This window comes from Lolium rigidum, chromosome 3 (assembly GCF_022539505.1).
Source record: "Lolium rigidum isolate FL_2022 chromosome 3, APGP_CSIRO_Lrig_0.1, whole genome shotgun sequence".
Taxonomy (NCBI): Eukaryota; Viridiplantae; Streptophyta; class Magnoliopsida; order Poales; family Poaceae; genus Lolium; species Lolium rigidum.
In genome coordinates this window covers 59,306,352-59,319,855 of record NC_061510.1, presented here as the reverse complement: position 1 = coordinate 59,319,855, position 13,504 = coordinate 59,306,352, and the positions used below count along the sequence as shown (strand labels likewise).

Here is a 13,504-nt window from a genome sequence, read left to right as displayed (position 1 = left end):
AGAGTTTTTGGTCCGCTCTCCCCTTTCTTGTCCTAATTAGTTTAAGCTTCTGGAGGTATTGATATGGTTAAGATGGTTAGTTGAAAGGCAGAGCATAGGAATGCAAGATTCAGAGAAGAAACACAAGGGCCAGGATGGTTCAACTTTCAACTTCTTAATTTATTCCATAACCAGGAGCTACATCAGATGGCTGCGACCTGCGACCACGAGACACGGGTGGTGCAGATGGTTGCTTCATCATGAGGGCCTGGGGCTCCCTTGCAAAGAAACTGTTGGAGGCCCCTTCAGAAGCACCAAACAACTTATATGGCTCGACCTCCCTTGCTTTCCCCAGCAGATGCCCAGAGAAATGATCGCCCCATATGTCATAAGTGAACTCTTTCTTCAGTGCAGTGACACCCTCATCTCTCTTCACAGCCTTATCTTTCACCAGGTTGGAGCCAGGAGCACGAGCATGCGGAGCAATTTGGGAAGATGCAGCCAGTAATGGTGAGCTCCATGCTGTGGTCAGTGCAGTGGATGAAGCCAACGGGTTTAGAGATGTCGCTGCTGAAGGTGCAGGTGGCTGCTGCTTGGCAGTTCGCGACCAGTCATTCTTCTCTTTGTTGTTCCCAGTTGATGGTGCCCTTGTCTCAACATCGAGTCTATTCTCGAGTTTAGTTTTGTGCTTCAGTTCTGATGGTGCTCCAGAAAAGGGCCAGCCTTGTTTTGGGGTTAAACTTGGTGATAACGGTGAGGATGGTGTTGAATTTCCGCTGTGGCTGCTAGAAACCTCAAATTTTGCTGCCAGTCCTGTACCACCAACTTTTCGCTTTCTTCGCCTCCCTTTGTCTCGAGCAACTCTGATAGTAAGGTTTCCACTAGTTTGTGTAGCTTCGCTTGTTACCTTATCTTCCACACGATTAGCAGGGGACACAGATATAGTTGTAGCTGTATTTTGTTGTTTATCTGGCTTCCTCTTGTCATCTTTCTTTTGGGGCCCATCATGAGTACTAGGAAGGCATTTCTCAGGAAGAGCTTCTTCAGTTTTTTTGTGTTCCCTTATCGACCTGTGCACAAAGCATAATAGGAGTCAAACTTAAATCATGTGAAATTGGAAAAATAAGATACATGACGATACTGATCAAATATTTACCTGGAAGTTTTGTTGCTACCCTGAAGAAATGAGGGCTTGACAGTCTTAGTAATGTTATCTTTCCCGTCATCAATCTTGACATAGTAATCTTGAGAGCTCACTGACAAAGAAAACGGGGAACTGCGAACAAAGACCAGAACAAACACGGACACAGTTCCGAAAAAGAGTATCAATGCTTTCCAACGGATGGATCTGAAGTAAGACTTTCTGCACTGCTTAAGCATGCAGAGAGGAACATTTGCAGTCATAGGGATTACAAAGATGCCAGTAGTCATAGCCAGCTCAAGATCTCGCTGAACCTTAACTGAAGAGAAGTCACCTTTAAAAGAAATGAGCATCTTCATTGATTCACTTGGTGCTAAGCTAAATCCCTGGCAGTTGTTCACGGTAAATCCATCAAGACCACAGTCAACTCCAGAAACTTTTACCTTTGTGACTCGAAGAGGAAGGTCACCACTATTTTTGACATCTATTTCCTTAGAAAACTGTTGACTGCACAAAGGGCTGGTGATCTCGGATTTGGACAGTGTTGAGTTATCTTGAAGATTGGACCCAAGGTTAAACTCCAGCTTCCAAACAGGTTCAGGTCCTTCTAGCAGAGCAATAGATTGCCAGCCACCGTGTGCTCGAAGAGGCAGCCACTCCAAGCCTGACAGATTGTTTCTAATCAAAGCCATGCTTGACCACATGCACCGATTCGAAGGACGAAAAACAATGGGGCCAAGTAAAGCGCTTGCCAAAGGACCAAGAGAGGCCTCAGTAATTGCTGAACTGCCTAATGAGAAACCATATCTAGTCTCTGTCGAGTCAATTTCCGGAGATCTGCTTGAGAAAGTGTGTTCGCGTGCATCTTTTACTGTTTTGCACTGATCAATTATTTCCTCGGAGTTCAACACCAGCTGCATGGACACATGCTGCTGGCTTGGGTTATGGACAGTTATCCATTCAGTAAACTGTGATCCAATTTGCACAACAGGAAACAACAGCGCATGATTTGTGAGAACAGAAATCCCAGTCATTGTGCCATGCGATCTCCAATTCCTAAGCACCATATCATCAGCTCTGTCTGCTCTCCTGATTGCCGGCTGCAAATCATATTACAAAATTACATGAGAATATGAAAAAGAACAAAAAAAAAAACAGATGGAAGACACTTGAGGCGAACAGTTCAGGCGTTCAGCTGTTATAATATAGACGCAAAACAAAAAAACTGAGAAACGAGAGGTGGAATAATGGTACTAGGAAGAGTTGCAACTCTTTGATAAGAACTACACTGATATCTACATCAACGGAAAATATATATAACGGGAGCAAGACTACACCATGTGCCTGCTTTGCTCTATGTTGCCCGTTCATTCTTACAAATAGATGGTTAAGAGTTAAGACTAATGATAACCACGACAAGGGCCTTCAAGAAGTTCTTTAATGAAATAACACCATGCTACAATAAATAATTAAATAGTAAGGTTAACATACCATGTGAATTTACACCCAGTATGAGATAAACTTTTCCAAGAGACAACGATATACTGGACTGAATGAAACTAATGAACAGGGTGACGCATGACAAGGTAATCTCATTATTCTTACTGGGTTCATAGGCCATTTTGTAAGCTTTGAGTGCTTAAAAGCAATTCCTAGTCTGGGTAAGAGAACGAAACTTAAGACCAACTGAAACAACACAAGCTTCTAAATTACCTTCATGTTATGCCAGCGTTCTGTTTCTGTTATGCTGCCCAAAGATCCTGTCCTTGAGCTAGCAGAGATTTCTTCAGAAAATGATACACCAGCTTGCTCATCAGATTCAGCAACAGCAGCGTTAGGTGTAGAAGAAATAGATGCACGCTTTATATCTTGGCAGGGTATCACAACTGAACTACCAAGAGAGCTGTTTGTCTTGATCACTATATTGCAGTTGTCAAATGAAATATCCTTTGGAACTGAAGCATCATATCTTATCAAAGCTATATCAGTTACGGTATCAGGGAAGAGTATCAATCCATTCAGGTACTTCACCTGAAAGATCGTCAGGTCATCCTTGTTATCCGCAGTTACACTTACAATCCTTAGTAACTCTGCTGCATCATTCCGCAAAGAAAGGGAATATATTGACCCATTTCCAGCACAAGATGATATGTGCTCAAACGTGACAGAAACTAAGCTGGTGGAATCATAGTAGGTCCGTGTGTGCACCTCTAGCTCAATAGGTATAACAACAATATCCATTGTATCAGTTGTGCAATTGCGCAGTTTCATGTAGATAGCACCAAATACTTTGCCTTCTGAAATAGGTTGCAATTTCAACTCCACGACAGTGCTGGTTCTCGAAGGAAGCACCTCCCATTGCTCACTAGGCCTAATATGGAACACTGGCCGTCCAAATTCAGTACTGCTTGCAGTATGCCAGTTGCTGCTCAAGGAAGTTACCTCCACTGCCTCATCTACAGGGCCTAACTGACAAACTACATGAGAAGACTGTTTTGTGCTTTCAAATGAAGACATCCATACAGCCACTTCTTCGACATAAAGAGAATCACCAAAAGGGTTGTATATCGACAAATTCTTCTCCAGGTGTCCACCTAATACAACATCCATCCTGGTTAATGGCAGTATCTGATAGGGTGACCTGACAGCCATGCCCTTAGCTTGTATGATAAATCCACCAAAATTAGTCTGCAAAACCAAATGTGCTGACGAAGAGCCCAACAACTTGGGCAGGAAGACGAAGGTGACTGATGCATTTTCCCCGGGCTGCAGTACCAGATCCTCATAACCATACACATAGAACTGGGGATCAGTGCTGAATGGCTCATAGACACGCAAGACGCTGTCATTGTTCCGATTCACCACGGTCAAGGAGGCCATGGAGGCTGCATACAGGTTGCTCCTGCCCCAATCTAACACCGGTGGATTTATCTCTACATCCATGGACGAGGAACTGTAAAGGCCATTTGAGTTGACATCTGTGGTCGTGCCATCCAATTCCAGTGGCACCCCATGCGACGCCTGCATCCAATTGTCCGGCACAAGCGGCGCCTGGCACGACGCCGCATCGTATCGCGCAACATCCTTGCCCTCTTGCCCCAAGGCATCAAGCGCCCCAGTGATCGTCGAATCTACAGAGGAGCAGGTTACCATGCTACCGCCGGACATCGGGAAGCACATTGGCCGGGACGGTCCCCGGTCCCTAGGAAACCCCAAATCGGGCTCCATGATGCCACCATCGCTGGCAAGCAGCGTCTGAACGGCCGAGGACGCGAAGCAGAAAGAACTCCCATCCGCGCACACATCCCGAAAGCAGAGGCAGCGACCGTCCTCATCGTTGTCCTCCGCGGAATCCCCCGCCGCCGCCGCCGAGACGGACAGCGCAAGGGCCAGGAACAAGCAGCACAGAGCAGACAAGGAACTCCTGCAAGAAACCGAAAAACAGCACACACAAAAATCAAGAACTGGCCGCGGTTGTTCGTCAAAAAGGCAAAGTGCTACCGAACACTAAAGCGTCGAAATAAAACCCAACGAAAATAGTCACAAGAACCCAAAAAAAACTTGGCAATCTTCAGCGGCATAAGCATGAATCGCTCTGGAACTCGAGAACATCAGAGAGAGAAGGGCCAGCAGCAGTTCCTTATGACCGAAGGCAAGAAAGCAAAGAGGGGGAGCAGGGGAGTTAACAGGGAACTCACCGGGTAGGGGAGGAGACGGAGCGCAGGGGGCTGAAGAGAATGGATGTCGCCACCGGTGAAGAGCTGCGGCGGCGGCGGCGGCTGGTCATGGCGAAGAGGGAACGCAGCGGGGGAGGCTTTACTGCTGTGGTGACCATGGGAATCGACGGAAAATGAAAAGAAAAAAGAAATAAAAAGGAGGGGTGGGGGGAGAGGGGAGATGAGAGGGACAGGAAATAAAAATAAGTGGGAAAAGGATTAAAATGCGAGGGGTGTTTTTTGAGAGAGAGTGTTTTTTTAGGAATGGGAGAGGTGTTCTTACAATAAGTGAGAGATGTTTTGGACAAATTTCATACGTATACGGTTTATTTATAGACGAAGGTAGTATATGATATATGAATGATACGTGAGATTTTTCAGTTGTTTTACATTGAATTATGGGGGTTAGCAACCAAGTCCCCTTTCATTGGTTTCTTAAAACAATGAATTATGGGGGTTAGCAACCAAGTCCCCTTTCATTGGTTTCTAGTGTTGCAGTACATGAAACTCTTGTTTGCTTGTCTCTTTGAGTTTAAGGGAACTTCGGATATCAGATTGAGTTGGATTTTTTTGGAGAAGTTTGTTTTGGAAAATATTAGAAAATGACAAAAAAAAAGTAGGACACTAGGAGGAGCTTAGGCCACCAGAAGAGTCCCACGGCATGGCCCACCATGCCAGCCATGCCATGGGGCCCACTTAGCTATTGGGATCACATCACGAAAAATAATTTTTCTAACTAGCGTATTCCAAATGCCTAGATCTATCTAAGAGTAATGATGTAACACGAAGATTTCGGTGACGTACCCTCATAGATCGAAAGTGGTTAAAGTTTCGCTAGAACGTAGATGATGTAGTCATACTTCGTCGTTGATCTCAGGGTCCTGACGATCCTCGTACATCAATTGGCTCCACAAAAGGCAGCATCTCCATGGTTTCGCACACATGCGATGCACATCGACTACTCCTGGTTCTCTAATCCAGCCGAGAATGCAGAAGTAGATCTTCTGGATCAGAATACCAGCAACACGATGGCGTACTCGGATGGAGTCAAGCCCCGCGTGTGTAAATCTTCGAGGAACCGCGCACCAAAGAGAAAACTAGAGAGAGAACACATTCTTTTTTGGGAATGTTGTTATTAGTAGTATAAGTAATTATATATATTTATATATTTACTATGCTAAAAGGGAACTAACTTATATTTTGTGAGAATTTTGAGGCCTTCTGCCAATTAACCTCCTGATGACACCTGCACCATTTCGTGATCTGCATACCGCTGACTTTTTCTAGTGTACGATTTCGGTGCCCCGTGAGATTTGTTTGGTTGTCTACTTCCTATCCTCCTTTCTTTCGTTCTATCTTTTGGATGTATTTATTTATTGGACGGGTGGCTCTAGCTTGGACAGTCTGTTGCACCGCTTTGACTAGATTTTAGTATGTTCGCCAGTGCGTGTGATCTTTCATCCGTGCTAATCCATCTATATCTCTTTGTCTCGCATCCCACCTACTCAGCGTCCGGTGGCGAGGTTACGACGGCACGCACACGGAGCGGCGGTGACGGTCGGTGCATCCTATTATGCACGGTGTTCGGCGCCTCTTCGGCTCTGCGGCGGCTAGATCCTACTTGGCTTCGCGACGGTTGGCGCCTCCTCGGCGCCCTCGCGGTCGACGCGATTACTTCTTCACGAGGAACGACAACTGCAGTGGCTGCCAGCATGTCCGGATTCTATGACAAGCGGCAGCGGAGGATGGCATGACATGACCGTGTGCTCAACAGTGACGCAAGCGGCGGGAAGACCATGGTAGTGCCGGCGGTGCTTTGATGCTTTGACCGAGGGAGAGTAGGGAACAGAGTTGCCGTCAGAGGAGCACAAGTATTTCCTCCACCACCTCTCTCTCGTACACTCTTTCTCAGCTGCCGGCACCAAGAGGTCAAAGGAGGGATTACGTGACCTAGACCTCGGCATTGCAGGTCGGCCTCGCTTGGGTGCGAGCTGATGGACATGGAGCTCGGGTCCTCATTTCAGTGGCGGTGAGTCCAGGTGGTCGGCTGTACTCCTGCACTTCGGGATCTTCTACCTCTAGCTCTTGCGCCATTAGAGGCTTGCTCTAAATTGTTTCTCTATGTTTTGAGGCGGGCGCCATTGAAGGTCTTTCTCTGTTTCTTTTCCCCAGTTTTTGGCTTTCTTCTTCCTTCTGTGCTCCCCGTATAAAGCTCGTATTTTTGTGCGTGTAGCAGAAGCCCATTGTGAACCTTGATCTAAAGCCTATCATGGAAGTTTTTGAACTGAACCGCGGTAACATCTTCCCTCGCTCTCTAGCTATGTTCACTCAATCCTCTTCCAAATGTTTTGTTTGATTGGAGTAGGTCAAGCTTGGATCTACATTTTGCATGAGAGTTATTCATCATAGCTCCTTTTTCTCAATCCTATAATCCATTTTGTGTACATCAATTTGTAGGGATGGAGTGACAGTGACTCATAATACAACAAAGGTTGTGCGTCAGTTCATGTTGGAGAGGAGGATATGGACCAAGTTGTGAGAGTTTCACAACCTGTAAAAGGGTTGATTTCCTCCTGATATTTAGATTATTTAACTGTACTATGGTAGTTCAATCCAGCCGAGCTAGCTCGCTTTCTACCTTTTCCGTTTTCTCTTTTCGCATGTTGATTTTGGTGTTTCAAACAAAAGCTACATATCTCTATTAATCGAGCATATCTGCAGATGAGGAGGCAAATGAACATCATCACGAGCTAGGATACCTTGAGCGCCGCAGGGAATATCCTTCATGTACTGAAAAAGAGAGCACCCTTGTTGTCATCCGTCCATAGCTCTGCTCGCAATGAAAAAGGTATTGTTCTCATCTATGTCTTGTGTCTGCTTTCTTCTTCTTTTCGTTCTCTTATCCAACATATGCATTCAGTAGATTTTGTTGCATATGGAAATATGATAAGAAAAGGAAAGATTGCAGAGATGGACTCATTCACAAATCTCTCTGATGGGAGAGCCATGTAAGCTCTTTCTTTTTCTTAAAATCCTTCACTAAGATTTAATGCCATCAAGCCACATATCTCGATGCCATGTAGATGATTAGGCTAATAAATTCATTTGATTTACTACTATTTTTTCATGTTTATTCTTTGATTGTGAATTCATGGGAACCTTGTTCAATTTAAGGAAGCAGTTGTTAGATTCTTCTTTTGCATACTTCAATATGCATTAAAGCTTTCATGTCATCATCAACGAAGAGTTATTTGCTTCAGGCCACCCTCCTTTTCTCTTCCATCCAAGGCACATCGTTCTCCTGATCTTCCTCACTTTGCTATCAGACTATGTCTATTTTTTACGTCTTTTGTGGACCTTAGTTGTATAGCATCAAGAAGAGCGTGTGCTTTCTATCTAGTTTTAGAGCTCAAACATATATCATCTAGGATGATCCCTTCCCGATAAGTCCAAGATAAATTAGCATCCTTCTGGATAATAAAGATACTACCCCAGTCTTCCCATTCATTCCCAGTTGATCCTTCTTATCCCTTTTCATTGAACGAATAAAGTTCACCTATACGAGAGTGAGGAATAGAAATCCTACAATCAACTTCCAACTTTTGATGTCCCATATGAGGAGTCGACACTAGTATAGAACGACACTAAGGATACCCCTCATGGAAAGGGAAGTGAGACGGTGATGGCAACAACTCTGTGTGTACCAACTCATTGGGACTCCAAGTGCAATGTGTTGTAGCAAGCGTCTTTTCCCCACAAGGGTGACTCGAGGGTTTATATCGAACTCTCGGGGAATTGGCAAAGAAGTCATTTCTCCTTCTCCTCTTCTAGCAACCTACAAAGTAAAGTTTTGCCTTATGTTCCTAACTCCATCGTGTGGTTGTCAAGCACAAGCTTTCATATTAGTAATAGGAAATATAAATATAACTTAAAGTAAAATAAAGTAAAAAAAACTAGGCAAGCAAAATAAAAACAGTAAACGGATAATGGTCTTTGGGTTGTGTGTGTTTGCGATTGGAGAAAATATTTTTGGTATTTTCGGATTAATGAATTGTAGTAAATGTAAAGTGTGGTAATTGTGTTGTAAATGTGTTTCTAATGATTTAAAATGGACTGGGGTTCATGTGTTCACTTTTCTACTCTCTTTTTAGGTTGTAGTGGACACAAAATAATTCATAAAAGACATACTATTGGTGGAACTTCAACATGTGTGTGATAAGGATTCATATGGGCATTACGTCCTAACATAAAGATGATGCAGCACATCTCTCTTATACTCCTCAAGAAAGGGAAAACTCTAAGCAATCTTGAATTAAGAATCAACATAGTATAGCCTTAAGTAATTTGACATAATGTTTGAATCTCAAATATGCTACCTTGAACAAACAAGATTATCAAGCTGTCACATGATAACTATAGCACATGGATTCACTTTATCCCTAGTGAGGCAACAATAGAAAGGTAAATTCCATAGTAGATCTTAAATTTGTTGTCACTATTCAATCAATACAACTATGCTACTCCATCTAATACACACTTCTCCCCACACATGCTCTTGCATACAAGTTGGAATCAAAACAAGTACTTAAGAACGTCGTACATGATATATATCTATCAATATATTTTACACATAATAAGTTCCAATCTCATATATCAATATCATTGAATAAAGATCCACCGCATAGGAATTACATAGATTACCATAATCATGTTGGACAACTCATATGGTACTAGATCTATGAAGAACAAGAGAGAAATAGATCAAGCTATTTCCATAAACCCATAATCCATAGGTGGACTACTCCCTCTTCATCATGCTGGTGATGGTGGAGACGTTGGAGAAGGTGAAGATCCCTCCGGTGGCGGCTCCAGCGGAGTTTTCCCCTCCAATCTTGGCTGGTTAAGTTCTCGAGACACTTCTGTTGATGAAATATTGACATCTCCAAAGTCTTAGCTCCATTTGACTTCATTTAGGTCTCTAGAAGCTAAAAATACACAAAACAAGGTTTTCCTATCCTGCAGAGTTATAACTAAAATAAAGGGGATCATTGGAACAACAACAACAACAACAACAACAACAACAACAAAGCCTTTATTCCCAAACAAGTTGGGGTAGGCTAGAGGTGAAACCCATAAGATCTCGTAACCAACTCATGGTTCTGGCACATGGATAGCAACCTTCCACGCGGCTCTTTCCATGGCTAGTTCTTTGGTGATACTCCAGTCCTTCAGATCTCTCTTTACGGACTCCTCCCATGTCAAGTTTGGTCTACCCCGTCCTCTCGTGACATTATCAGCACGCTTTAGCCATCCACTATGCACCGGAGCTTCTGGAGGCCTGTGGTGAATGTGCCCAAACCATCTTAGATGATGTTGGACAAGCTTCTCTGCAATCAGTGCTACCCCAACTCTATCTCGTATTTCATCATTCCGGACTCAGTCCTTCCTCGTATGGCCACACATCCATCTCAACATGCGCATCTCCGCCACACCTAACTGTTGAACATGCCGCCTTTTAGTCGGCCAACACTCAGTGCCATACAACATTGCGGGTCGAACCTCCGTCCTATAGAACTTGCCTTTTAGTTTTTGTGGCACTCTCTTATCATAAAGAATGCCAAAAGCTTGGCGCCACGTCATCCATCTGACTTTGATCCGGTGGTTCACATCTTCATCAATATCCCCATCCTTGTGCAGGATTGACCCCAAGTATCGAAAGGTGCCCTTCTGAGGCACCACCTGCCCATCCAGGCTAACCTCCTCCTCCTCGTGCCTAGTAGTACTAAAACCGCACATCATGTACTCAGTTTTAGTTCTACTAAGTCTAAAACCTTTCGATTCCAAGGTTTGTCTCCATAGTTCTAACTTCCTATTGACCCCCGTTCAACTATCATCAACTAGAACCACATCATCCGTAAAGAGTATACACCATGGGATATCTCCTTGTATATCCCTTGGGACCTCATCAATCACCAAATCAAATAGATAAGGTATCAAAGTTGACCCTTGGTGTAGTCCTATTTTAATAGGGAAGTCATCAATATTGCCATCTCTTGTTCGAAAACTTGTCACAACATTATCGTACATGTCCTTGATGAGGGTAATGTACTTTGCTGGGAGTTTGTGTTTCTCCAAGGCCCACCACATGACGTGTCGCGGTATCTCATCGTAGGCCTTCTCCAAGTCTATGAACACCATATGCAGGTCCTTCTTTTGCTCATTGTATCTCTCCATGAGTTATCATACCAAGAAGATGGCTTCCATGGTTGACCTCCCAGTCATGAAACCAAACTGATTTTTGGTCACGCTTGTCATTCGTCTTAAACGGTGCTCAATAACTCCCTCCCATAGCTTCATTGTATGGCTCATCAGCTTAATTCCAGGGTAGTTAGTACAACTCTGAACATCCCCTTTATTCTTGAAGATTGATACTAATATACCGCGTCTCCATTCTTCTGGCATCTTGTTTGTCCAAAAAATGGAGTTGAAGAGCTTAGTTAGCATACTATCGCTATGTCTCCAAGGCCTCTCCACACCTCAACGGGTATACAACCACGGCCCATTGCATTGCCTCCCTTCATCCTTCTTAATGCCTCCTTGACCTCAAACTCCTGGATTCGCCGCACAAAACGCCTACTAGTATCATCAAAGGAGTTGTCCAGTTCAATGGTAGAGCTCTTAGTCTCCCCATTGAACAACCTGTCGAACTACGCCCACCATCTATGCTTAATCTCCTTGTCCTTCACCAGGAGATGGTCTACTCCGTCCTTGATGCATTTGACTTGGTCAACATCCCTTGTCTTCCTCTCTCGGATCTTAGCCATCCTATAGATATCCTTTTCTCCTTCCTTCGTGCCTAACCGCTGGTAGAGGTCCTCATACGCCTGACCCCTTGCTTCACTCACAGCTCGCCTTGCGGCCTTATTTGCCATCTTGTTCTTCGCCATGTTGTCTGCACTCCTATCCAGGTACAGGCGTCTGAAACAATATTTCTTCTCCTTAATCGCCTTCTAGACATCAGTGTTCCACCACCAGCTATCCCTAACTTCGCTTCTACTTCCCCTGGACACTCCAAACTCCTCTGAGGCCACCTTACGGATACAGGTCGCCATCTTCATCCACATGTTGTCCGCATCACCTCCTTCCTCCCAAGGGCCCTCCTTAATGACCCTCTCCTTGAACGTCTGAGCTACCTCCCCCTTGAGCTTCCACCACTTCGTTCTAGAGACTTTTGCACGCTTATCCCGCTGGACACGAAGTCGAAAGAGGAAGTCAGCCACAACAAGCTTATGCTGATGGAAAACACTCTCTCTAGGTATCACCTTACAATCTAGGCACACAGCCACGCACTCCAGTCTTCTCTCCTTGAGAGGATGAAGTCAATCTGGCTACTGTGGTGGACACTACTAAAAGTCACTAGATGTGATTCTCTCTTTTTAAAGAGGGTGTTAGCTACGATCATGTCATACGCTAAAGCAAATCTTAGGACATCTTCCCCTTCTTGATTCCTGATGCCATAGCCAAAGCCCCCATACACCCCTTCAAAACCTATGTTAGATGTACCCACGTGGTCATTAAGGTATCCTCCTATGAAGAGCTTTTCGCCACTGGGTACACCCCTAACCAAGTCCTCTAGGCCTTCCCGAAACTGTCTCTTGGTGTTCTCATTGTGGCCTATTTGTGGGGCATAAGCACTAATAACATTGAGAACTAAGTCCCCAATTACCAGCTTGACCAGGATAATCCGGTCCCTGATACGTCTCAAACGTATCTATAATTTCTTATGTTCCATGCTTGTTTTATGATAATACCTACATGTTTTGTTCACTCTTTATGATGATTTTATGCATTTTCCGAAACTAACCTATTGACGAGATGCCGAAGTGCCAGTTCCTGTTTTCTGTTGTTTTTGGTTTCAGAAATCCTAGTAAGGAAATATTCTCGGAATTGGACGAAATCAACGCCCAACACTTATAATTCCACGAAGCTTCCAGAACACCGGAGAGGCACCAGAGGGGAGCCCTGGGGGGCCCACACAGGTGGCCGGCGCGGCCCAAGGGGGGGCGCGCCCCCCTGTTGTGTGGCGGCTCTGTAACCCTTCCGACTCCGCCTCTTCGCCTATTTAAGCCTCCCTGACCTAAATCTTCGATACGAAAAAGCCACGGTACGATAAACCTTCCAGAGACGCCGCCGCCGCCAATCCCATCTCGGGGGATTCAGGAGATCGCCTCCGGCACCCTGCCGGAGAGGGGAATCATCTCCCGGAGGTCTCTTCATCGCCATGATCGCCTCCGGATCGATGTGTGAGTAGTCCACCCCTAGACTATGGGTCCATAGCAGTAGCTAGATGGTTGTCTTCTCCTCATTGTGCTATCATGTTAGATCTTGTGAGCTTCCTATCATGATCAAGATCATCTATTTGTAATGCTACATGTTGTGTTTGTTGGGATCCGGTGAATATTGAATACTATGTCAAGTTGATTATCAATCTATCATATATGTTGTTTATGTTTTTGCATGCTCTCCGTTGCTAGTAGAGGCTCTGGCCAAGTTGATACTTGTGACTCCATGATGACCCACAAGTATAGGGGGTGTATCGTAGTATCTTCGATAAGTAAGAATGTCGATCCCAACGAGGAGCAGAAGGTGTTGACAGGCAGTTTTGATG

The 13,504-nt window shown here is 44.6% G+C and overlaps 1 protein-coding gene across 1 annotated transcript; it reads right to left on the bottom strand.

Annotated features, from left to right (window-relative positions):
- Positions 1–138: 138 nt before the first annotated feature.
- LOC124701653 (transmembrane protein 131) lies at positions 139–4,975 on the bottom strand. The gene is made up of 4 exons (XM_047233747.1): positions 4,819–4,975; positions 2,834–4,544; positions 1,136–2,220; positions 139–1,049 (listed from the first exon to the last, which is right to left on the bottom strand). Exons 1-4 carry the CDS (start codon positions 4,953–4,955, stop codon positions 155–157), a joined length of 3,828 nt encoding a protein of 1,275 aa, XP_047089703.1. The 5' UTR covers positions 4,956–4,975; the 3' UTR covers positions 139–154.
- Positions 4,976–13,504: the final 8,529 nt, after the last annotated feature.